General features: G+C 47.9%; 1 protein-coding gene across 1 annotated transcript in view; it reads left to right on the forward strand.

Moving 5' to 3' along the window:
* CSPG4 (chondroitin sulfate proteoglycan 4) overlaps positions 1-24420 on the forward strand; it is a 123967-nt gene that overhangs the window by 84805 nt on the left and 14742 nt on the right. Inside the window, exons 2-5 of the mRNA XM_081170486.1 lie at positions 2995-3158; positions 4968-8543; positions 9720-10199; positions 22274-22450. Coding sequence (XP_081026612.1) covers positions 2995-3158; positions 4968-8543; positions 9720-10199; positions 22274-22450 — 4397 coding nt within the window. The remainder of the gene's footprint in view (positions 1-2994; positions 3159-4967; positions 8544-9719; positions 10200-22273; positions 22451-24420) is intronic.

A 24420-nucleotide genomic window follows, 5' to 3' on the forward strand; every position in this document is an offset into this window, starting at 1 on the left:
TGCCACCCCCAAAAGCAAGTAAATAAATAAAAATACTTAACTAAAAGTAGAAATTGTAGGAAGATTTCTGAGTACTTGGGGTCAAAAGAAAGAAATTTAAAACAACTGTTGTTGAGACATTTCATTCTGAATCTGCTAGACTGAGCCAGGCAGAGGAAGTGGCGGGTGGGTGTCCTGCCCTCCCCACATAAATCCGGGCTACACCCATCCTGCCATGTGTGGAAGTGCTGATCCTTCTCAAGATGTTTAGTTTCCTCAGAAAGCTACAATTTCAAAGGTTCCCTAGGCATGGGTGTTTGCAAGGAGCAGTCCCCCCCCCCGGTGAACAATAACCCCAAGACTTTCAGCTTTTATATTCTTTAAAAAAGTAAGATGCTAGCATTTGTAAAACCTGAGATATGAGGCAAAATGTGCAGCCACTATTCTTCGGGGGAGGGGACCTTTCTGAGGCAAAAGGCCAGTGGCAGGCAGGTCCACAGGCAAAATTGGGTGTGGTTCTAGAGGTACATTTTAAAAACTGACTCCAGCTACAAAGAGGCCCCTGGGGAGGCAGAGGAACATCAGCTGCTGGTGCTGGAGATCCTGCTCCCTGCTTGGAAGGCTTTTTCCATCTGGCCTGGGAGGGGGGCCCTGGTCTCACCCCAGCTACAGAAAGCTGGAACAAACTCTTGGGCTGGAGCAGTGTCTAGGGGTTCCTGTTGGGGGCTCTGTTATTGGTTTTACTGCCCTTGCTGTTTAAAATGGTTTTTAAATAACTTTTAATCTATGGGTGTTATAATTTAGTGTTTTTTGTTGTTTTAAATAAAAGGGCATAGGAAATGTGTGGGTAGAGAGGAGCTGGGCAGGGGGGGCAATCACAGTGGTTCAGGATAGGGCGAGGCATGGTGGAGCAGGCCAGGTAAGGGGCACACAGCCCAGGCAAGCAGTGACTGAGGCACCGTTAATCAGCAGTTCCCAAGAGTGGAGGAATGGGAGGCTGCCTGCTCTTGATGAGGTCACACTCTGAAGGAGTGGCTGTGTAGCTTGGGGGTCCTCCTGGATCCGTTGCTGTTGCTAGAGTCTCGGGTGGCCTCAGTGGCACCAAGTGCCTTCCTGCAGCTTTGGCTGGTGGCCCATCTATGCCCCTATCTGGACAGGGAGAGCCTAACTACTGTTGTCTATGCTCTGGTAACCTCAAGGTTAGATTACTGCAATGCGTTATACATAGGGCTGCTGTCAGGGACTCAGGAACAGAGGCAGAGGGGAGAGAGGAGATGGAGAGCGAAGGGGAAGAATCGGAGGGGAACGTAGGGGAGTATGGCAGTGACCCGAGAGATTCCATGAGCTTCTCCAGCGAATCAGAAGATTCCCAGAAGGAGGCGCCGATGGTCAGGGCAAGGGGGGTCCCAGGGGGGACACACCAGAAACAAGGGGCCAGCGGGGACTCCCAAAGCAGCAGCTGGAAATCAGGACCAGCTTCCCCACCAGAGCGTAGTGGGGGGGAAGAGTCCCATGGGGCAGGGCCAGCGTCTCCTCCAGCAGGGAGAGAAGATGAGTCAGGGCTGACCACGCCTCCATCGGAGAGTGAGGGAACGGAAGGGAGGTCGGGTCCAGCTAGCCCCCCCCCCAAGGGGGAAGCAGTGACAGGAGCAGTGTAACGGTCAGGAGGAAGGTTGCCGGCTGGGCGCGCGCGCCAAGTTCAAATGTACAGGCGCGCGGGACAGCAGAAAGCCCGGATTGGGAACCAGGTCCTAAAGCCCGCCGGAGGCAAGGAGAAGACTCAGGGGATTCAGCGTCAGAAGAGTCTAGGAAGGGCGAGACCCCAGCTGACAGGCGGAGCCAGAGGAGGAAAGAGCAAAGGAAGAGGTGGAGCAAGGCTAGAGTCTTAAACTGGTGTATGGGGGGAGGAGATTCAGACGGAGCTTCGGCAGTCTAGAGTTTCAGACGTAGAGCTGCACGCTGCGGCTGTCAAAGTGAAAATGAACTTCAATAAAGACTTTTGTATATAACTACGAACTGGTGTTGGTCCTTTGTGAGCTGGGACCTTGGGCAGCTCTGACAGCTGCCTCTGAAGATGGTTCGGAAATGTGATGTTTCCAAGGGGTTGCTCGAGAGCAAGCAGGCAAATATGTCCCTAAATAAACTTTATCTGTCCGGAGCGCCACTCTCCCGTGGCTAACTCAATCGCTGGCAGAATCCATGAGTGGGCAGTTCCTAAACTTTCCCCAGCAAAGCAGCTTCTTGACACCCAGTCTGCATCTCCCCCTCTTTCTGCGCAAAGAGGGCGTGGGCAGCGGAGGACCACTTTCCTTCCCGCTTCTCCCAGGCAAGGAGTCATGGGACCGCCTCGCCACTTCCGAATCCTGCACCTCCATTATTGTTTAGTTTTGTTCTTGTTTTTATTATGTACTTGCGGGTTTTTTCTTTCTTTTTCTTTCTTTTTTTGATGTGAACTGCCCTGAGATCTTCAGATGAAGGGCAGTAGACAAATTTAATAAATAATCATGATCATAATCATAACATTAAGAAGAGCATCTGCTGGATCAGACCAATAGCCCATCCAGTTCAGCGTCCTTTTCTCACAGTTGCCTATGGGAAAATTACAAGCAGGATCTGAGCATGGAGCACCCACCCCTCCTTCGGTCTCCACCAACCGGCATTCAGAAGGGGTTGGAAAGAGAGAGAGAGAGAGAGAGAGAGAGAGGCTTCACCCACTTTTGACTCTGGCCCTGCCCCCACTAGCTTTGGCCCCATGTGGGCATCCTGCCAGATTACCCCCCAGGGAATCTGACCCCCAAGAGAGAAAACAGGTTGCCCACCCCTAGTCTAGCATAGAGACTGATACTTTATGGCAAATGTTTCACATATTCCCAGTAGAACATGGCCATGAAAGTCACAGGCTAGGCCTGTGGTTCTCCTATTAATATATGAAATGGCACCAGGTTCATAGTGCCGTGCAGGAAGATTGGAAGATTGCAGGCCAGGAGAGTTGACGGCAGAACATCTCTCTTTCAGTGTCCTTCTTTGGGGACGGCTATGTAGAGATGCCCTTGGCGAGCTCCTGCAGCACCATCCAGCTTCATCTGCAGTTCTACACCCGGCAGCAGAATGGACTCCTCTTCCTGGCTGCAGGACAGAAGGACTATCTACTGTTGGAGCTCCGGGCTGGCATTCTACAGGTCAGCGAGATGTTCTCCTGCAGCTTTTACACACAACAGTTTTTATTGAATGATTGTGCAGCTGTTGCTAGCGATGGGAGTGGATTTGGTCAGAACATGAATTTCCCCAGTTTGGGGAGCCTCACTTCCTGCCCATTATGAGCAGGCACAGCTCCCTGGGGTTTTGTGTCCAGCTCCATTTCCTCATGGGTGGAAGGGTGGCATAGAAATCAAACAAATCAATCAATCCTGATACCAGGGGTGCTTCCAGATGACCCCATTTATTGAGCAATCGTCCTCATTTGTTTGCATTGATTATTTAATGAACATTCATTCTAGTTTTTTCCAGGGAGGTTAGATGACCTTTCATCAAAGCCAAGTCTTTCCAGAATGTCTAATTTTTTGAGGAAGTGGGTTTTTGTTGGGCAAGACCTTCCAATCAACTTATAATTGTGAAACCTGAATTTGCCAGCATGTGATTGAATCCCACCTGAAACTAGCGATGGTCTGGGAGTGCTCTCAGCCTTCCTGCCAATATCCTCCATTTTCAAGCCAGAAAAATAACAACCCCATGATCTCAAAAAGGAGGAGGGGGTAGCTGGTGGCAGAGAAGGCTTGTTTCATCCATAGCTGAAAGTCATTCACTTCAGAAGCACAATTTCCTGCAGGAGATTTATGGTTTCCTCTGCCTCCCAACTCAGCTCAAAAGGCAACCCCAGGCTCCCCAGAATTTCCCAGGGCTCCTGTGGCTTGGGAAGCTGTTGTTCTGCATGCCAGGAAAGGTAAGGAAGCCTTACAGAGAGGCTTCCTGCATGGCTACCCTGCTGTCTCTTCTGCTAGGTAAATACAGTGGTACCTCGGGTTACAGACACTTCAGGTTACAGACGCTTCAGGTTACAGACTCCGCTAACCCAGAATAGTACCTCGGGTTAAGAACTTTGCTTCAGGATGAGAACAGAAATCATGCAGTGGCAGCAGGAGGCCCCATTAGCTAAAGTGGTGCTTCAGGTTAAGATCAGTTTCAGGTTAAGAACAGACCTTCAGAACGAATTAAGTTCTTAACCCAAGGTACCACTGTAAATGGGAAGGTAGCATGTGGCAGGTGTTCAGAGGCTTGCAGGTGGGCTCTGAGGGAAGGTATTTGAACTCTGCCATACTTGCAATGATGTCATTGGAAGCATAAAAGGGTCTCAGTTAAAGACTGGACTGGAGAGGACTCAGAAACTAGGCATTTGAAACAAACTTTTGATAGAGAGCAGAAGGACTTTTTAAAGGTTTTAATTAACGTAACATCAAAATTACAAACAAAACAAAAAAAACATAATCAAGGTTACAAAACATAACACAGGAGAACAGCACAAAGCCAGAGTTCATACTTTGGTGGGAGAAGAACATTATTATGTACTGTATCTAATTTGACACATAGGAAATGGAATCCCACCAAACAGCTTAGAAATGTTCCTGATCCTTTAGAAACAGGTAATTTGTGAGTTGCTTTCTTTTCCATGGCCAGATTCCACATATTCTTGAGAGGTTTAAGTCCTGTAGTGTCTTCCAGTTCTGAGCCAAAGAAGTTCCCTCTGCAGCCAGCATCCACACAAGAAGTTCCTTAGATCACAAAGGCCAATTTTAAAACAAATGAATTCCTCACATGGCCTGGCATAAACTCTCACTCAATTTGCAGCATTAAGATTGTGACACTAGCCTAGTTTACAGAGTTGTCAAAAGAGTTACTGTACTGAGATAACAAACATAAGGCACACTGAACATTCAGAAAGTTCTAATGAACAAATGATTCTAATGATTCTGATTTGCCTTCTCCTTTTGTAGGCCAGAATGGACCTGGGCTCTGAAGAACTGACTCTCAAGTCCCCAGCAGGACCACATCTCAGTAACCTCATCATCCACGATGTTGATCTGTTGATGGCCGATGGGTGGATGACCCTGATTGTGGATGGCCTTTTCAATACCTCTGTGGAAATTCCAAGACCCCTGGAGGAGCTGGACATCAATTATGGCCTCTATGTGGGAGGAACAGGGAGCCTGGAACTGCCGTATCTCATTGGAGTGAGTGTGCCCTTCAGGGGCTGCCTCCACATGGTGACGTTCAACGATCGTGATGTCCTGTCCGCACTGGCTTCTAACAGTGGCACCAAGAGATTCCACAGCATCCGAGAGGGGTGCAGTGTAGAGTTCTCTGCTGGGCCCAATGATCCCCTTGGCTTTCTGGGACCAAACTCTTATATTGCGCTCCCCGGCTGGAGTGCAAGGAATGAAGGGACCATTGAGTTTGTAATAACCACAAGCATCAAGCAAGCCCCTCTGATCTATCAGTCAGGACTTGAGAATGACTTCTTCTACCTGGAGATCTTTGACGGGCGCTTGAGAGGGGTGGTGGAGAAGGGCAATGGTGTTGTGGTGCTCCACAACAACGTTTACCTCAGCAATGAGGAGGAACACTACGTCAAGGTCTTCATGGATGTCCGGAAGTTTGAGATCCTTGTTGACTACTATGCCTCACAGACCTCCAACAAGGGTATCCACAGTCACCTCGATCTTCAAGGGCCACTCTTCCTAGGAGGTCTGAATGAGAAGGCTGCCCAGAGAATGAGAGAGCGTGGGCTGGGTTTTATGTCTGGAAACAGCTTCTCTAACACCTCCTTTGTGGGCTGTCTGGAGGACCTGAGGATAAATGAGGAGAAGAGGAGTTTGCAAGATGCTCTCATCACAAGGGACATAACAGCCGGCTGCAAGAAACTGGAGCAGTACTCTGACTATGATGATGCATATGAGCAGGATGAGGCCCCCACAAGTTCTGCTCCTGACCATTGGCATGGCCCTGTTATGGAACCATGTCGCCCTGATGCCAGCCTCCCCCCAGTCTTTGCTAACTTCACCAAATTGCTGCATGTCAGTCCTTTGGTTGTTGCTGAAGGAGGTATGGCTTTTCTGGAGTGGCGACACACCCAGCCAACCATTGACCTGAACAGCGCTAACATCAGGCAGTCTCAGGTGGTTTTCAGCATCAACATGGACCCAAGGCATGGGCAACTGGAGTTAGGAATCTCCCGGACCAGAGGCAGAAGGAAATTCACTCTGTTGGACATCATCAATCGAAAAGTGAAGTACGTTCATGACGGCTCTGAGAGACCAATGGATCAGTTGCTGCTGGAGGTAACTGTTACTGCCAGGAAAGGGATCCCAGAGTGTCTACAGCAAGGCCAGATCTATCTGCTACCCATAAAGATAAGTCCAGCCAATGATCCCCCTGAAGTGGTCTTTCCACAGGGAGATCGCATGGTCATTCTGGAGCACACGCGCAAGCATCTCAACCCAGACATTGTCCGTGCACTTGATGATGATACCCCCTGTGACAGCTTACGATTCCAACTGCTTGGTGGGAAGAGAATGGAAGAAGGCTACATAGAATATGACTTCCACCCTGGAGTCCCAATTGAGGAGTTTTCCTGCAGGGACTTGGAAGCCGGTCATGTGGTCTATGTCCACCAAAATGGGCCCACATCAACCCTCATTGTCCAAGTTAATGATGGTATGGTGATGAGCCCAGTGGCTACCTTAAGGGTGGTTGCTGTAGAGCCAGACATCCAGGTACGCAACAACACAGGCCTCTTTGTCTCGCAAGGGGGTGCGGTTCCTATCACCCTGGCCAACCTTTCTGTAGAGACCAATGCAATACAGCAAAAAGTGCCCATCTTGTATCGCCTGACTGTGCCCCTTCAGTACGGTGAGATCCAAAAGCAAGGGAGCCTGGGTGGAGAATGGAAGAGGGTGGAGTCTTTCTATCAGCAGGATGTTGAGCAAGGGCGCATCCAATATTTCAGCACAGACGAAGATGATCACGCAGAAGATACAATTGAGAAGCTACAGTTTGTGGTCCAAGTGGGTCAGAAGACACTGAGAAACAACACCTTCCTCATTAGGATCAAGAGGGCCACCATCAGGATGAAGACCATGATCCCCCTCCAGATGATGAATAAGAAAGAGAGGAACATCACCTCTGCTGATTTGGAGGCAGCCTTAGAGGAGCTGAGCTCTAGCTCAGAGCCTTTCCACTATGTCATAATTCAGCCACCCAGAAAGGGGAACCTCGAGCTTCGTGGCACAAGGCTGACTGAAGGTTTTGGTTTCACACAAGATGATTTGCAAAGCCATCAGCTCAGCTACAGCGCAACCATCCGAGATTCAAAGGAGACTGAAGACACTTTCCAATTCCGTGTCACGGCTGGAGAGCAATACTCCCCCATATATACTTACAGGATACAGGTTGGGGGGGACCCGGATGCCCCTATCCTGACCAATGTCCTTCTGTCTGTTTTGGAAGGAGGGCAGGCTGTCATCTCCAAGGACCACCTATTCGTCAAGAGTGCGAACAGCATGAACTATGTGTATGAGGTAGTAGATGGCCCGACCCATGGGAAGCTGATCTGGAGGACACTTGAGCATGTGCCGGCCAGCAAGGAGGTGATAACAAAATTCACCAATGAAGACATCCTCCAAGGCCGCCTTGTTTACCAGCATGATCATTCAGAGACCCTGGAAGACGACATTCCATTTGTGGCCATCAAGCAGGAAGAGGGAAGCTCTGACTTCGAGGCTGAGGATGTGAGAGGCGTTTTCAGGGTCTCTATTCAGCCTGTGAACAACCACCCTCCATTCCAGTTGGTCAACAAGGTCTTTAATGTGGTGCGGCATGGGCAGCGCTTGATGACCACTGATGATATCGCCTTCTTTGACAAGGATTCAGGCTTCTCAGATACCCAGATAGTGTTAGTAAGGAAGGACATTCTTTTTGGTAGCATCATCGCTGTCGAGAACAGAAGCCGGCAAATCTATCGTTTCACTCAGGATGACCTAAGGAAGAAGAAAATCCTCTTTGTCCATTCTGGAGCTGACAGGGGATGGATCCAGTTCCAGGTTTCTGATGGCCTGCATCAGGTGGCGGCTCTCTTGGAAGTGCAGGCTTCAGACCCTTACCTCAAAATCAGCAGCTCCACAGGCTTAGTCATCCACCAAGGCAACCAAGGGACCATTGACTCCTCCATCCTCAGCTTGGAGACCAACATGGATGTCAGGACTGATGAAGACATTCTCTTCCGCATAGTAGCCCCACCCAGATGGGGCATGATGCTTCGAGGTGGGCAGCAAGTGTCCTCTTTCACCCAGAGGGACCTGCTGGCAGGAGAGGTTCTTTACCAGCACAATGGGAGCAGGAATTCCCAGGACAAGATCCACTTTTCTGTCGAAGCAAACCAGGTGGCTGTTGACGCAGTGCTGAAGATTGTGATAGTCCTGGACCCCCATCCTAGCCCACTAAACCTTGTTCACCATGAGAGAATAAAGATTCTCCAAGGGGAAGCCGTGGAGATCAAGAATGACTATTTGCTAGTAAGTTGGTCTAAACCACTCAGCCTAGGGCTTGCCAATCAGAAGGTCGGTGGTTCAAATCCCCATGACAGGGTAAGCTCCCGTTGCTCGGTCCCAGCTCCTGCCAACCTAGGAGTTTGAAAGCACATCAAAGTGCAAATAAATAAATAGGTACTGCTCTGGCGGGAAGGTAAACGGCATTTCCGTGTGCTGCTCTGGTTTCGCCAGAAGCGGCTTAGTCATGCTGGCCACATGACCTAGAAAAACTGTCTGTGGACACACACCGGCTCCCTCAGCCAGTAAAGCGAGATGAGCCCAGAGTCGTTCGCAACTGGACTTAACTGTCAGGGGTCCTTTACCTTTACCTATGCTGTCCCTAGTTCTCTGTCCTTGAGTTTGGGAGACTATGAGGGCTGTTCTTGGAGTTGCAAAGCAGGAGGTGTATATTTATTCTGCAGATTAATTATGTTGTCCTTTTTAAATTATATTTAAAAAATAGGCAGTCATCCTATGTACTCTATTTCCAGCCCTAACAGACCACTATTCACCATAGGTGGTCAAAAGGTAATTTGCAGGACAATCAATAAAACAAGCCATCAATCAAATACTGTGGTGTTTAAACAAAACCAAAGGTAAAAGCTTAATGCAACTTACTCCTTTTTATTTTACTCACCTTTTTCTCCAAGGAGCTTGATGTGGCATACATGGTTCTCCCCCTCCTCTTCAATCTCCACAACAACCCTGAGAGGTACTTTAGGCTAAGAGATGCAGACTGGCCTTAAAGTCACTCTGTGAGTTTCATGGCCGAGTGGAAATTTGAATCCTGGTCTCCCAGGTCTTGGTCCAACACTCTAATTACTGTACCACATTGGCTCTCTACTTAAAACCATAACACAACTTCCATTACACAAGCTTAAGATGCTAAAAAGAGCCCCCAATCACCCCCATTAAGTTTGGATAGGGGAGGTGTAAAGACTTATTATAACCCTAATTACGTGGGAGGGGTGAGCATGGTGCCCATGATAGTTTATCCAGTTTGCAAATGGGCCCATGAGCCCCAAAAGGTTGGTGACCCCCATCCTATAGGATGCATCAGTCAACTACAGCAACTGGACCACAAGTGATGGTTTGGTATTCGCATTCCTGATTGGGAGGACTGTTGACCACATTTTCTTTCCACCGTCATCCATCTTACAGGTTGAACATGAAGAGATCCCTCCCCAAGAGATCATCTACACTGTCACCATCTCCCCACTTTCAGGATTCCTGGTGGCCTTATCTCATGGCCCCACCTCGGACGAGCCTCCCAGCTTGGATCCCATTCAGACCTTCACCCAGGAGGACATCAATGAAGGCAAAGTTCTCTACCTCCATTCCAGCCCTGAGATACAGGGTGACCAGTTCACCGTTGACATCACAGCCAACGGGGTGGATGCCCTGGCAGGGGTTGTGGTGGACCTGGAGATTGTTCCTATTTCTTTCCCACTGGAGGTGCACAACATGACAGTGACTGAAGGGAGCTCCCAGGTGCTCTCCATGGACATCCTGAATATCCCCAGCACTTACTTCACGGCTCTTAAGGTGGAGTTTGTCATCGTTGAACCGCCAGAACATGGCATTTTCCAGAAGGTGGAGAGACCCGAAGAGGGCAGCCTAAGTGCATTTTCTTGGTCTGAGGTAAGAAGGCAGCAACATCTACCATTGACCTGAAGTCCTGTTGGTGTTTCTGGCAATGCATGGGTGCGATGCTTCAGAGTTTACTCAGAAGAAAGCCCCAATGCTACATATATTCCATAGAAATGCATAGTTTTTTACAGGGCAATCATCTACATTTCTGCTCAAAAGTAAGTCCATTTGCGTTCTGTAGGGCTCACTGCCAGGAAGCTGTGGACAGGATTGCAGGCATAAACACTACATTGTGCCAGCTCTAGGAACATAGAAAGCTGCTTGTGCTGCAATTCCATCTGCACTAGATATTTAAAGCTGTATTTTACCACTTTAAACAGCCATGGCTTCCCCAAAGAGCCCAAGCTACAGCTTGTGAAGGGCAATGAGAATTGTTAGGAGGCTCCTGTCCACCTTCCAGTGCTACAATTCCTAGAGTGGCTTAACTATCAGTCCCTTTTCCTCCCACGGAACTCTGGGAATTGTAGCTCTCTGAGGTGAATAGTGCTCTCCCAACAACTCTCAGCACGATTAACAAGTTACAGTTCCCAGGATTCTGTGAGGGGAGCCATGGCTGTTTGAAGTGGCGTTGTGGTGCTTTGAATGTATAGTGCAAATGGGGCCTGAGCCAAGCTATTGATCCAGTGTAGTATTGTCTACACTGACTGGCAGCTGCTCTTCAGGGTTACAGGCAGGGGGCCCTACCTGGAGATGCCAGGGATTGAAACTGGGACCTTCTGCATATAACACATGTGCTTAACACTGAGCTCCAGCCTTTCCCCTAATCTTGCATGGGGGGGGGAGGAGACTTTCCAAGATGGCGACGAGGTAAGAGGGGGAGGAGCTTATCATTGTTTTCAGGGCAGTAGTTGAAGAAGAAGCAAAAAGGGTTTTCTTGTGTGTGTGTGTGTTTCTTTGTGGCTGATTAGCTGTTTTCCCTGTGTAAAGGTCAGAGGGGGCAGGGTTTCTGTTGAGGCAGGGGATTAGCTGTGGGAGGAGCTTATCATTGTTTTCAGGGCAGCAGTTGAAGAAGAAGCAAAAAGGGTTTTCTTGTGTGTGTGTTTCTTTGTGGCTGATTAGCTGTTTTCCCTGTGTAAAGGTCAGAGGGGGCAGGGTTTCTGTTGAGGCAGGGGATTAGCTGTGGGAGGAGCTTATCAGAGTTTGCAGGGCAGCGGCGCGCGCCTAGCGGCGCGCGCAGTTATACCCATCTTTTAGATTTAGGGGAGCTAGTCTCAAACGTTTGTTGGGGAGACCTAGGTGTTGTTTTTTTTTGTGGGGGAAGTTATTTGTCCTGTCTTCAAGCTTTTTATGATGGAGGACCTCTGTAACCACCCCCAACGACACGATCTCAAGATGGAAGGGGAGGGAACAGCTGCAGTCGCCTGAGATTCCTGCGCAATGTTTGCCATTTTGCCAAAGGTTGCAGGCAGCTTTACCTGCAGCAATTGCATGTTGATTGCCCTTTTAAAAGACAAAGTCCAGCAACTGGAGGAACGTGTAGCTATGCTCCAAAGAATTAGAGAGCTGGAGCTCTTCTTGGAAGCAACAGAGCACACTGTCCCCACCAAGGAGGAGACAGGGGACTCCCCTGAGAAGGAGGCTAGTTCACCAACACAGGAGCCAGATATATGGAGAAACGTGACTCAAAGAAGTAGGAGGCCCAGGGTTCACTCTGATTGTTTAGAAATACACAATCGCTTTGAGGTCCTCTCCCCTAGCATGGAAGATGAAGAGCAGACTCCATTTGAGGATCTCTCCCTCATTACAGTCGATCAGGTATATGAAGAGGAGCAGCAAAGTCAGTCCTCAGGGAATGTGCAGGCGACCTTGGAACGGACAGCTCACGGAAGAACCCCGACCAAACCCAAGAGGAGGCGTGTAGTGGTGATAGGGGATTCCCTACTGAGGGGAACAGAAGCAGTGATCTGTGGGCCTGACAAGATGTCTCGGGAAGTGTGCTGTCTCCCCGGGGCTAAGATCCAAGATGTAACTGAACGACTGCAAGGAATCATAAAACCCACTGACAAATACCCCTTCCTCTTGGTTCATGTGGGAACCAATGACACTGCAAGCAATAGCCTCCAGAAGATCAAAAGAGACTATGAGGCTCTCGGCAGGAAATTGAAGCAACTAAATGCACAAATTGTCATCTCGTCTGTCCTCCCAGTTGAACGATGTGGCCCAGGGAGAGAGGGGAAAATAGTGGAAGTGAACAGCTGGCTTCGCAAATGGTGTAAACAGGAACGGCTTGAATTCTTAGATCACGGACTGCAGTTTCTTGAAGATGGACTTCTGGCAAGTGATGGGCTGCACCTCACAACGGTTGGGAGAAATGTTTTTGCCAAAAATCTCAGAAACCTCATCAGGAGGGCTTTAAACTGACTAATGTGGGGGAGGGAGACAGTGCTCCTGAAGGTAGGAGTCTATCAATTAATGAAGATGATCAACCAAATGTCATAGACCAAATGGACCTAGTGGTGGGAGGAAAAAATCCTTAAATAAGAGACACGGGGGAATGATTAATGGACTTCAATGTCTGTACACTAATGCGCAAAGCATGGGAAATAAACAAGATGAGCTTGAGCTCTTGGTACAGCAAACTAAATATGACATAATAGGCATCACTGAAACCTGGTGGGATAAGTCCCACGATTGGAATGTAATAATGGGGGGATACAATTTATTTCAGAGAAAAAGACCAGACAAGAAAGGAGGAGGAGTGGCGTTATATGTCAGGGATGTGTATACCTGTGATGAGATCCAAGATTTAGAACCTCAAAGCCAAAGTGAGAGCATTTGGGTCAAAATTAAGGGAGAGAAGAATAACAGAGACCTCATTGTGGGAGTTTACTATAGATCCCCAAGCCAAACGGAGGACATAGATGATGCCTTCCTGGAACAGATGGCCAAGCATGCAAAAGGAAGGGAGATAGTAGTAATGGGGGACTTCAATTACCCGGATATTTGTTGGACGTCAAACTCAGCCAAGAGCATAAGGTCAAACAGATTCCTCACTGGCCTTGCAGACAACTTCATTGTCCAGAAAGTGGGAGAAGCAACAAGAGGAACAGCCATTTTAGATCTGGTCCTAACCAATGTTGATGACCTGGTTAGTGGGGTAGATGTGGAAGGATCATTAGGCGCGAGTGATCATGCTCTTCTGAAGTTTACTATACAGCGGAAAGGAGCAGCCAAGCATACTAGGACTCAATTTCTTGACTTTAAGAAAGCCGACTTCATAAAACTTAGGGAAGTGCTGGGTGAGATCCCATGGACAGCGATACTAAAAGGAAAGGGAGTTCATGATGGCTGGGAGTTTGTTAAGAGGGAGATAGTAAAAGCACAACATCAGGCAATACCAATGAGACGGAAACATGGAAGGTGCCTAAAGAAGCCAGGGTGGCTATCTAAAGAACTTTTAACTGAATTAAGATTAAAAAAGGATGTGTACAAAAAATGGAAAAGGGGGGAAACCACCAAAGAGGAATTCAAACAAATAGCCAGCACGTGTAGACACAAAGTCAGAAAAGCTAAAGCACAGAATGAACTCAGGCTTGCTAGAGAGGTTAAAAGCAACAAAAAAGGCTTTTATGGGTATGTTCGTAGCAAAAGGAAGAACAAAGAAACAGTGGGGTCACTCAGAGGAGAAGATGGTGAAATGCAAACAGGGGACACAGAAAGGGCTGAACTCCTCAATGCCTTCTTTGCCTCAGTCTTCTCCGATAAAGAAAACAATGCCAGACCTGAAGAATTTGGAGCAAATGATTCAGCAAAGCAAACACAGCCCAGAATAACTAAGGAGATAGTACAAGAATATTTGGCTAGTCTAGATGTTTTCAAGTCTCCAGGGCCAGATGAACTGCATCCAAGAGTATTAAAAGAACTGGCAGATGTGATCTCAGAACCACTGGCAGTCATCTTTGAGAATTCCTGGAGAACAGGCGAAGTCCCGGCAGACTGGAGGAGGGCAAATGTTGTCCCTATTTTCAAAAAGGGGAAAAGAGAGGACCCAAATAATTACCGCCCAGTCAGTCTGACATCACTAGCAGGGAAGATTCTGGAGCAGATCATTAAGAAAACAGTCTGTGAGCACCTAGAAAGGAATGCTGTGATCACCAATAGTCAGCATGGATTTCTGAAAAATAAGTCATGTCAGACTAACCTGATCTCGTTTTTTGACAGAATTACAAGCCTGGTAGATGAAGGGAACGCAGTGGATGTAGCCTACCTTGATTTCAGCAAGGCATTTGACAAGGTGCCCCATGATATTCTTGTAAAGAAGCTGGTAAAATGCGGTCTTGACTATGCTACCACTCAGTGGATTTGTAACTGGCTGACTGACCGAACCCAAAGGGTGCTCATCAATGGTTCCTCTTCATCCTGGAGAAGAGTGACTAGTGGGGTGCCACAGGGTTCTGTCTTGGGCCCGGTCTTATTCAACATCTTTATCAACGACTTGGATGATGGACTCAAGGGCATCCTGATCAAATTTGCAGATGACACCAAACTGGGAGGGGTGGCTAACACCCCAGAGGACAGGATCACACTTCAAAACGACCTTGACAGATTAGAGAACTGGGCCAAAACAAACAAGATGAATTTTAACAGGGAGAAATGTAAAGTATTGCACTTGGGCAAAAAAAATGAGAGGCACAAATACAAGATGGGTGACACCTGGCTTGAGAGCAGTACATGTGATAAGGATCTAGGAGTCTTGGTTGACCACAAACTTGACATGAGCCAACAGTGTGACGCGGCAGCTAAAAAAGCCAATGCAATTCTTGGCTGCATCAATAGGAGTATAGCATCTAGATCAAGGGAAGTAATAGTGCCACTGTATTCTACTCTGGTCAGACCTCACCTGGAGTACTGTGTCCAGTTCTGGGCACCACAATTCAAGAAGGACACTGACAAACTGGAACGTGTCCAGAGGAGGGCAACCAAAATGGTCAAAGGCCTGGAAACGATGCCTTATGAGGAACGGCTAAGGGAGCTGGGCATGTTTAGCCTGGAGAAGAGGAGGTTAAGGGGTGATATGATAGCCATGTTCAAATATATAAAAGGATGTCACATAGAGGAGGATGATAGGTTGTTTTCTGCTGCTCCAGAGAAGCGGACACGGAGCAATGGATCCAAACTACAAGAAAGAAGATTCCACCTAAACATTAGGAAGAACTTCCTGACAGTAAGAGCTGTTCGACAGTGGAATTTGCTGCCAAGGACTGTGGTGGAGTCTCCTACTTTGGAGGTCTTTAAGCAGAGGCTTGACAACCATATGTCAGGAGTGCTCTGATGGTGTTTCCTGCTTGGCAGGGGGTTGGACTCGATGGCCCTTGTGGTCTCTTCCAACTCTACGATTCTATGATTCTATGATTTGCCGGAGTTCATTTCGAATCCTCCCTAAAATCTGTGTTGTGGCTCCCAGCCTTTCAAGTTTTTGCTGAAGATTGTATCAGGGTGTTGGAGCCCATGCCAGGAGTTCACATTGTTAATAACTGTAAAGCCTGCATCGTAAATCAGCTTTAATGAGCAGATAATTGTATTCTCCGGCAGCCTTGGAAGCAGCCTTCGACTTACTGGTTTTCCGCCAGCTCACATCCAGTTGTATTTCTATTTCTACTAATTTTTATTATCTTTTAAGCACTGCTATTTTAAAAGACTCATAACGATGGGCCAAGGCAAACGCCTAAGGGATTGTGACGAGGCTCTGCCCTCCCCAAGAGCCAAACAATTAAAAATCGACCCCCCCTTGTCTGACAAACGGAGTGACCCCATTGAACACTGCTATAGGGTGAAAACTCAGAACCGTTTCTACCCTCTAATGTCTCCAGAAATAACGTCAACACCAGAGGAATTATTTTTACCTCAGACTAAAACTGCGGACGGCAAGCTTGGAGGAAGAGGGAGTGTCCCATTGAGGGTGGTGCAGGACGCTGGAACTGAGGACTGCGCAAGACAAGAACAACATGAACATCTCCATCTTGTGGTCAGAACCCTTAATTGCATATTCAAGTAGATTGATGTGCTAGCCTCCCAGTTATGTAACCTCGAACAGAAAATTGATAACTTCTGGTCAAAGTTTAAACCAACTGTAGATACGGGGGAATTGAAGTGCCAGAGGTCCCTGCCTTCTACCAAAAAAAGAAGTGTGATCCCTAAATATAAACCAAATCCTGCACTGAAACATCAAGCATTGTCCCTGCAACCTAAGAAAATCTGCCTAAACATCGGGGCAGGGTCACCAAGGTGGCTTACTCTGAGTGGGGTTAAAAAGCACCTAAGCAATCTCCTAAACATAGAAATCTCACAATGCGATCTCATTGCAGTATTACCTTTGAACCAGCACCTCAGGCAACAGAAAGTGATGCTTGCGTTTTACTCTCCAAGGATCCCTTCAGCTATCATCAGGCAAAAATCACTCTTGGCTAGGTACGATATCATCCCAACAAGAGTTTTTATGGATAGCATGATCCACCCCCTCCTACTTGCCGGTCACGGTTCGGAGTGGACTCTGTCGGAGAGGTCGGGAGTACCTCGGGACATCGAGCCTCCTCTCCCGGAGGATATCCATCCGTACCGAAACTGGACTTACCCTACGTCCCCACGAGCTCTAAAGAAACCCCCTGGCGCAAGTAATTCTCTGACCCCGCCGGAGGAAAGAGAGCTTTTAGCCACCTTTGGCGACCTTCCACCGAGAGAACAACAAGAAATAATTGATAGACTAGAAGTACTTAATCATCAGCTCATACATGTCCAGAAGAACGGAAAAGTCCTGCCCACTTCTCAGGATAACTCTGCCAGCTTTTCGGAGTCGTGGTTTAAGGAAGCAGGAAGTCTTCCATATCTTAGTCCAGATCCTAAACCCATGCCTCCCCCACTTGTGGGCAAAACCCACCGACGCTTGGCAGACCCAGGTTTTGCCTCTCAAGTTGGCCCCTCATCCCAACTCTTGATAAATTTTGACTCGCCCTCCAAGAGTCCCCCGCTGAGGAGTGTAACTCAGAGTTCCTTCCACCAAAACAATTCCTTACCATCTAACCCATCAATGTCGGAACTGGAGTCCTCATACTCCCCTGAGCGGCATAGACCCGACATACAAACGGTACCAGTACGCCGAACATCCCCTGTACCTTTGCCAGCATCAGGTCAGGGGTGTGTTCCACCTACATCAAAAAATGGCCCGGATTTGATTGAAGACCCGGCCGGACATATAAACCAAATGGTTTCATCGGTGACCTTTAGACCTTGCGGTGGGGCAGTCTCAGCAAATCCTGTGGAGTTTCCCACTGAAGTGTCCGCCCTTGGGTTAGCCAGTGGGAGACCCGTTTTGGCGCCCCAGTCAGAATACCTCACTACCAACTTCAAGACTAGGTACCTTCAGCAGGTGCCTGCCATGCAAAGTAAAATAACTGACTTTTTCGTGGGGTCTGCCTTGCCTCCAAAGGACTCAAATCTCTCCCTGAAATGACAGTGAATTGGTTACAACAGGAACTCCCCCCTATCAGTCCTCAGCTGGAACATTGCGGGCTGGAGGGGGGAAAAACTTGACCCAGAATTCTTGGAGTATATTAACCTGTTTCATATCATCTTGTTCCAAGAATCGTGGGAAGCAGAGAGAATTGATCTAAATGGCTTTGAGCTTCTAGAACTCCCTGCCTGCCCCTCCCTGAAAGGAGGCCGCCCTAAAGGGGGCCTAATAATAGGCATCTCCCTCAATTTACATTCTAAATTTACTCTAGTACAGGCCTTGCCTCCTTACGCCCTTACCGGGCTGATTGCGGGGGAAAAGATCTCACTTCTAGTTACAAATGTTTACTTGCCACCCGGGGGTTCTTCCTCCGAACTGGGCTCTAAATGGGGCTCGCTAGAAGAGCATTTGCTCTCATGCTATGTTAAGTTTCCTAACACCCCGGCCATATTAGGTGGCGATTTTAATGCCCGCACAGCAGCAAATTGGGACTCGCTGACCAAAGCCAAATGGTGGGTTACCCCAAACCTTGATAATTATGATCTGGAACATATCATGAGGAGAACTTCTAAAGACCAACGAGTTAATGAGGCTGGAGTACTCCTCTACCAAATGGCCATCCGTTTAAATCTGGTCCCCCTAAATGGCACATGCCTCCCTGATATTCCAGGGGATTTCACTCACCTGAGTGTTAAATCAAACAGCGTCCTCGATTACCTGCTGGTCTCCAGTGATCTACTTAAGTGTATTTCCACCTTTAAGATCGAGAATGTACAATCTAGTGATCATCTTCCCCTTGTAGCCAAGCTTTCCCTGAACTGGCAGTCGGAGGCCTATAGACATGCTACCCAGATGGTAACCAACGAATCCTCTCTCCAAGTAAGAGGAATCAAATGGTCGGAGACCCAGGCTCAAAAGTATCAGGAATTCTTTCAAAAAGAAATCCTCGGGCCCCATCCCTACATAGGCTCTGCCTCAGACGAGTATAGCATAGTGTTGAAACGCTTCCACCATCATACGACTGATCTTACGTCCTTCTTCAGGTTACCACCCAAAATATTAAATCGAAACGAGTATACTTACGGTGCCCCCTGGTATAACTCTCAGTGCAAACAAGCAAGACAGCGCCTTCATGCTATATATAATGTATATAAGACCTCCGATGCATCTACTCTGCCAGCTAGCTATGCACAAGCCAAGCAAGTTTACAAACGCACGCAGAAAATTGCCAAACGTGAGTGGCAACATAATCGATGGCAGGCCTTGATTACTGCTTCAAAACCACATAGATCCAGGGAATTCTGGTCTCTGATTAACAGAAGGGTGAGGAAATACCCAAGGGCAGTCATCTCTGCACCGACATGGGAATTGTTCCTGAAGAAATGTTTCTCACAGGCAGATGCTCCCTCCGACCATCTGATGCATCTGTTTTCCCACCTACCTATTTGGCCTCCCACCGATCCTGATGAAATAGCCAAGCTAATAGCCCAGCTGAAATCGGGCAAAGCCCCAGGGCCCGACCTGATCCCTGCTGAAGCCATCAAACTACACCCAAATTGGTGGGCTGGTATCTTGGCCAAAACCTTCGACGCAATCAACGCTTCTGGTCTCATCCATAAAATATGGAAGGAGGCCATTATAGTACCAATCCATAAAAAAGGTTCTCCAATGGAGCCGGAAAATTACCGTAACATCAGCCTCCTTTCGATCATAGGGAAAATTTATGCCAGCTTTTTGCTGATGAAACTATTGCGATGGGTAGATGAGACTAACCAGATTGGCCACGAACAAGCAGGGTTCAGAATCAAACGTTCTACAACTGATCATGCGATAGTTCTTTACCATCTGGCACGGAAGTATTCCTCCCCTCCCCGGGGCTACCTGTGTGCTGCCTTCTTAGATCTAAAGGCAGCCTTTGACAGCGTTCCTAGAAATATTCTTTGGGAGAAACTAGCGAAACAGGGCATCAATAGAAGACTCTTATGGCTTATAAGTCAGCTCCACGAAGGTACTCTTGCCAGAGTGAGACTTACTCCTGCGGGTGACCTCACAAATTCGATACCAATAAACAAGGGAGTGCGCCAAGGATGTATATTGGCTCCCTGCCTATTCAATCTATTCATCAGCGACATGCGAGCACCCCTAGTCAACTCATCTCCAAGTACACATGCGCCTAGACTAGCGGATTACCGCTGTCCACTCCTTTTATATGCGGACGACGCGGTAATTCTATCTTATACACGTGTTGGACTAACCAGAGCTCTGAAGATCTTTGCCACGTATTGTCAACTCAACCAATTAACCATCAACCATGTCAAATCTAAGATTCTGATTTTCGCCAGAAGTCGGAGATTATACGAATGGAAGCTTGGTGGAGCAAAAATAGAGCAAGTCCTAAAATTTCAATACCTAGGAGTTATTTTTCAATACAACTTGGGGTGGAAAGCACAAATTCAACACCTACTTAACAAGGCCAAAACTCTCTCATATGCGCTCCTCCGATTTTTCTTTTCGGATGGAGCTTTGCATGTTCCCTCGGCCCTAAAGGTGTTCAAGGCAAAAGTGGTTACCGTGCTTGCTTATGCTGCCCCGCTCTGGGCCGTGATGACAGACCTTGCTCCTCTTGAGACTCTGCAAAACCAATTCCTACGTCGGCTCCTAATGCTCCCCCTGTGCGTAAGCAACGCTGCCATGCGACTAGAACTGAAGATCGCATCCGAAGCAAGTCTTCAATTATTGGTTATCATTGTGGCATAGATTACCAGACCATTACCTTGTCCAATGCTTATGGCGAGATGAATTCTCCAGCCTTTGGACTAGTAGAATTCATGCCAAACTCCTGAGTTATGCAATCTCTCCTTTAGATTCCCTAAAACTAGATCAAACCACTGCTCAAAGACTGATCCGCCAAAGACTGGATGACATCGATTTACAGCGAAATTATACGCTGGGGGGAGGTGTTTGTTCGCCCCAGAACATTGGTATCACTTTAACTTACTGCGTTCCATCATACCTCTCCTCCCTTTCGACTGTTGCCCATAGGCTGGCCTTCACCAAAGCGAGGTTTAACGTTTTTCGCTCCAATGTCCTGAGACATAGATTCTCAAAGGGCCAAGCCTCCGCCATGTGCGAATGTGATAAGGAGACACCGGAGTCGCTTCAGCACATTATGTTCACTTGCCCCTTATTCAAGGTGCCACGGGCAAATTTGTTGGGATCAATCATACAGAAACTAGAGGGTACCCCACCAAAATTCCACCTTGCCCAAATCTTGCAGGATAAGGATACCCATACGACCCTGAAAGTGGCTAGGTTCCTGGTCGCTGTCCTTACCCAAAAGCATTGCCAAGGACCACCACAAGCTAATTAAGGCGTAGTATGCCATTCCATCTCATAGTATTTTATTGTTATAGTAGTGTTTTAGCGGCTGTTTTTTTCCCACGTGCACAAGCTGTTATTTATGTCTTGTTTTTTATCTGTATGGGCCTACGGCCGTAATAAAATTATTATTATTATTATTATTATTATTATTATTATTATTATTATTATTATTGCATGGGGGGGCACATTATTGACTGGTGCTCTCTCAAGTTCTAGCTCCAAAACACAATCTGGAAATTGAGGAAGGGGTTTTGTTTTGTGTGGTGTCCTCACCTTCTGCTCCATAAATCCTTCCATCTAATCCAAGCCTGCACAACTTGTAGCTCAGCAAGCCAAACAAAAACCCTCCAGACTTATGGGGGACTCCATAAACCTCCTGGCTTAGCTCCTGACTAGGACTTTGAAAGTGGGGTGGGGGTCCCCTAAGCACAAGAAACCTGTGATCCACAAGCCAGAGCATGGTAGAAAATAGTGGCTCAGAAGCATGGACCTAGGCTAAGAATTAGAGAACAGGCTGGCTCTGAAAAGCTCAGGAATTTTGATCAGTACCAAAACTGAATTCACAATCCCTTCAAGCAAATAGCCACTCCTGGTCCCCCCCCCCCATAACTTTTAGTGACCTAACGTAGGGAGGAACGCTTTTTTGTTTTTGCTATTGTTAGCTAATGAGGTATAAAAAATCCCTGTCCCTCTATTCCTCCTGAAGTCTAGAGCTCTGGGGCTTAGGAAAACAAAAAGCTTGGACACTGAGTTTTTAAGCACGGATGTGTTCCTAGAAAAAGAGTGGCAAAAGGGAAGTCCTGGCTCAGACCTTCTGCATTCCAAGCAGGTCCTATGCCACTGAGCTGTGGCTCTTCTGTCCTCCCCTGACCCACACTAGCCAGCCATGGCTCTCCAGGATTTCAGCCAAAGGTCTTTTCCAGTCTGCCCTGGAGACACCCAAACCAATGGCTTCAAGTTACAAGAATGGAGATTCCAACTAAACACCAGGAAGAACTTTCTGTCGGTAAGAGCTCTTTGATAGCAAAAGGGCCCCTCTCAGAAAGCAGTGGGGTCTTAAACACAGGTCAGATGGCCATCCCTCAGGGATTCTTCAGCAGCAATTCCTGCATTGCAGGGGGTTGCACTAGGTGACCCTTGGGGTACCATGCAACTCTACAATTCTTTGATTCTATGATACTGGGAATAGAATCTGGGACCTGTTGCAGAAAAATGTCTGTGTCTTCTTTGCATTCAGGTGGAGCATCAGCTTGTTCAATACATGCATGATGGCAGTGAGTCGTTGGTTGACAGATTCACAGTGGTCGCCAACATCTCCAAGCACAACCAAGAGAGCCAACCCAGGACGGTCTACATTGACATTCTCCCAAGCAATGACGAGGCACCGGTGCTGAAGGTCAACATGGGACTGCAGGTACCTTGTCAACCAAAGCAAGGGGTGGGGGTGGGGTGTTTGAGGATGCTGGGGTGAGGAGCTGAACAGAAATCTCAGCCAGGTTGGCTCCAAGGGACAATCCTGTTTCAACATACAACTGTAGAGGGCCAGGAGTCAGCAAACTTTTTCAGCAGGGAGCCGGTCCACTGTCCCTCAGACCTTGTGGGGGACCAGAATATATTTTTTTGGGGGAAATGAACAAATTCCTATGCCCCACAAATAACCCAGAGATGCAGTTTAAATAAAAGGGCACATTCTACTCATGTAAAATCATGCTGATTCCCGGACTGTCAGCGGGCCGGATTGAGAAGGCGATTGGGTCTGATCCGGCCCCGGGCCTTAGTTTGCCTACCCATGGCATAGGCTGTTAAGAGTGTGCTGGACTGTGAGTTCAGTTTTAAAGGCATGTCTTTGGCATACTCTGTGTCTCACTGACAATATTTGTAAGGGGACATGAATGTGGCAAATGAACTTCAAATCAAAAGTGCTTTTAGTATCAGGTGTGAAATGCCCTTAGGATGATCAGGGCCTTCATTATCAGCCTGCAATAGTCAAGTGAAGGAACAGAACTCAAGTGGCCAAGCGGGAAAGGAGAACATAGAACCACACAGGGCTGGCTCTAACATTAGGCAGGGTGTGGGGGCTGCCTCAGACAGTGGTTGCTGGTGGCACAGTGCTCTCCCCAGGTGCTCCACCTGATCCTACAGACATATGCACAGCACCATTCCTTTGGAAGACAGAGCTGTGCATGCCATGTGGCATAATCTATGCCCTCTCGTTAGCCTGCTGCCCCCAGGGAACTGAAGGATGTTATCCAGTCACTAGGATTGCAGCATCAACTGCCAGTCCAGTCAGATTCTGTATATGGGATGGCAGGGGTGGCACCATCTTGTCCTTTACCACAAGCAGCAAAAGATATTGGACCATTCCTTATCCCACAGCCCTAATCCTTTCAAGTTAGCTTTTGATCACTCCCTACTGTGTATAGTGAGAGCCAGCATGGTATATTGGTTAGATTGTGGGCCTGCAGCCTCAGAAGTCAGGGTTCAAATCCCCCACTTGGCCAAGAAGCCAATCAACAATGTCCTTACCTACCTCACAGGGTTGTTGTGAAATTAATATTGGGGGGGGGCAGCTGTGGTTGCCACTTTCAGCTCATTGGAGGAAATGTGGAATCTCAATGCAATTATAAACATGAGACCCTCCAGATGTTGTTGTGTTCAGCTGCTTGCCCGGTGTGGCCAGCGGTGAGGGATGACGGTGTGGAATTTCCTACCACTGCTCAGCTCTGCTACTGCCTGAAGAGGTTTCCCACAGAGGCTTTGCACAGAGGTTTTGCGCAGAGGAAATGTACCGGACAGGCAGATATTCAACAGATGGGAGTTGTAGTTAATCAATGCCTGAAGAGCTACAGGTTCCCCACCCTCCCAGGCACCAGAATCCGACCTCTGTTTTCAGCATTAGCAAAGAAAATAGAATCTGAAAGCAGGTGTCCGTATGAATCTCAGCTCTGAGATCTTGCTGCTAAAGCAAGTTAGTTGCTGGCTGTGGCAGGGAAGAGGAAAGGGTGGGACTGCAGAAAGCAGGCAGCATGCTGCTGCAGTTTTTCCATTAGACTTTGACACCAAGTGAGGCATTGGATGGGTGCTTGGTGGTGGGGAGGTGAAGCAGAAAAGGAGACAGCCTTTTTGCATTCTTTCCTTGGATGCCGCAAACACCATCTGTTTTTCCATCTCTTGCCATGCTGCAACATTGCCACAAGATGGCAGCATACATCCATGCTATGGCTTCCAGCTTGCAAGGGCAGGGTGTGTAATACAGCAACCACCACGATCCAGCAAAGCGCCTGTACCAGTGGGGACTTTTCCACGGATGGTGGAAAGGTCTTGACTCTAGAGAAGTATAACCAGTCTGTAATGTAACAGGGAGTCCTTGGAGCACCCCACAAT

Source organism: Podarcis bocagei (assembly GCF_964188305.1).
Source record: "Podarcis bocagei genome assembly, chromosome: 14".
In the NCBI taxonomy this organism is placed as follows: domain Eukaryota; kingdom Metazoa; phylum Chordata; class Lepidosauria; order Squamata; family Lacertidae; genus Podarcis; species Podarcis bocagei.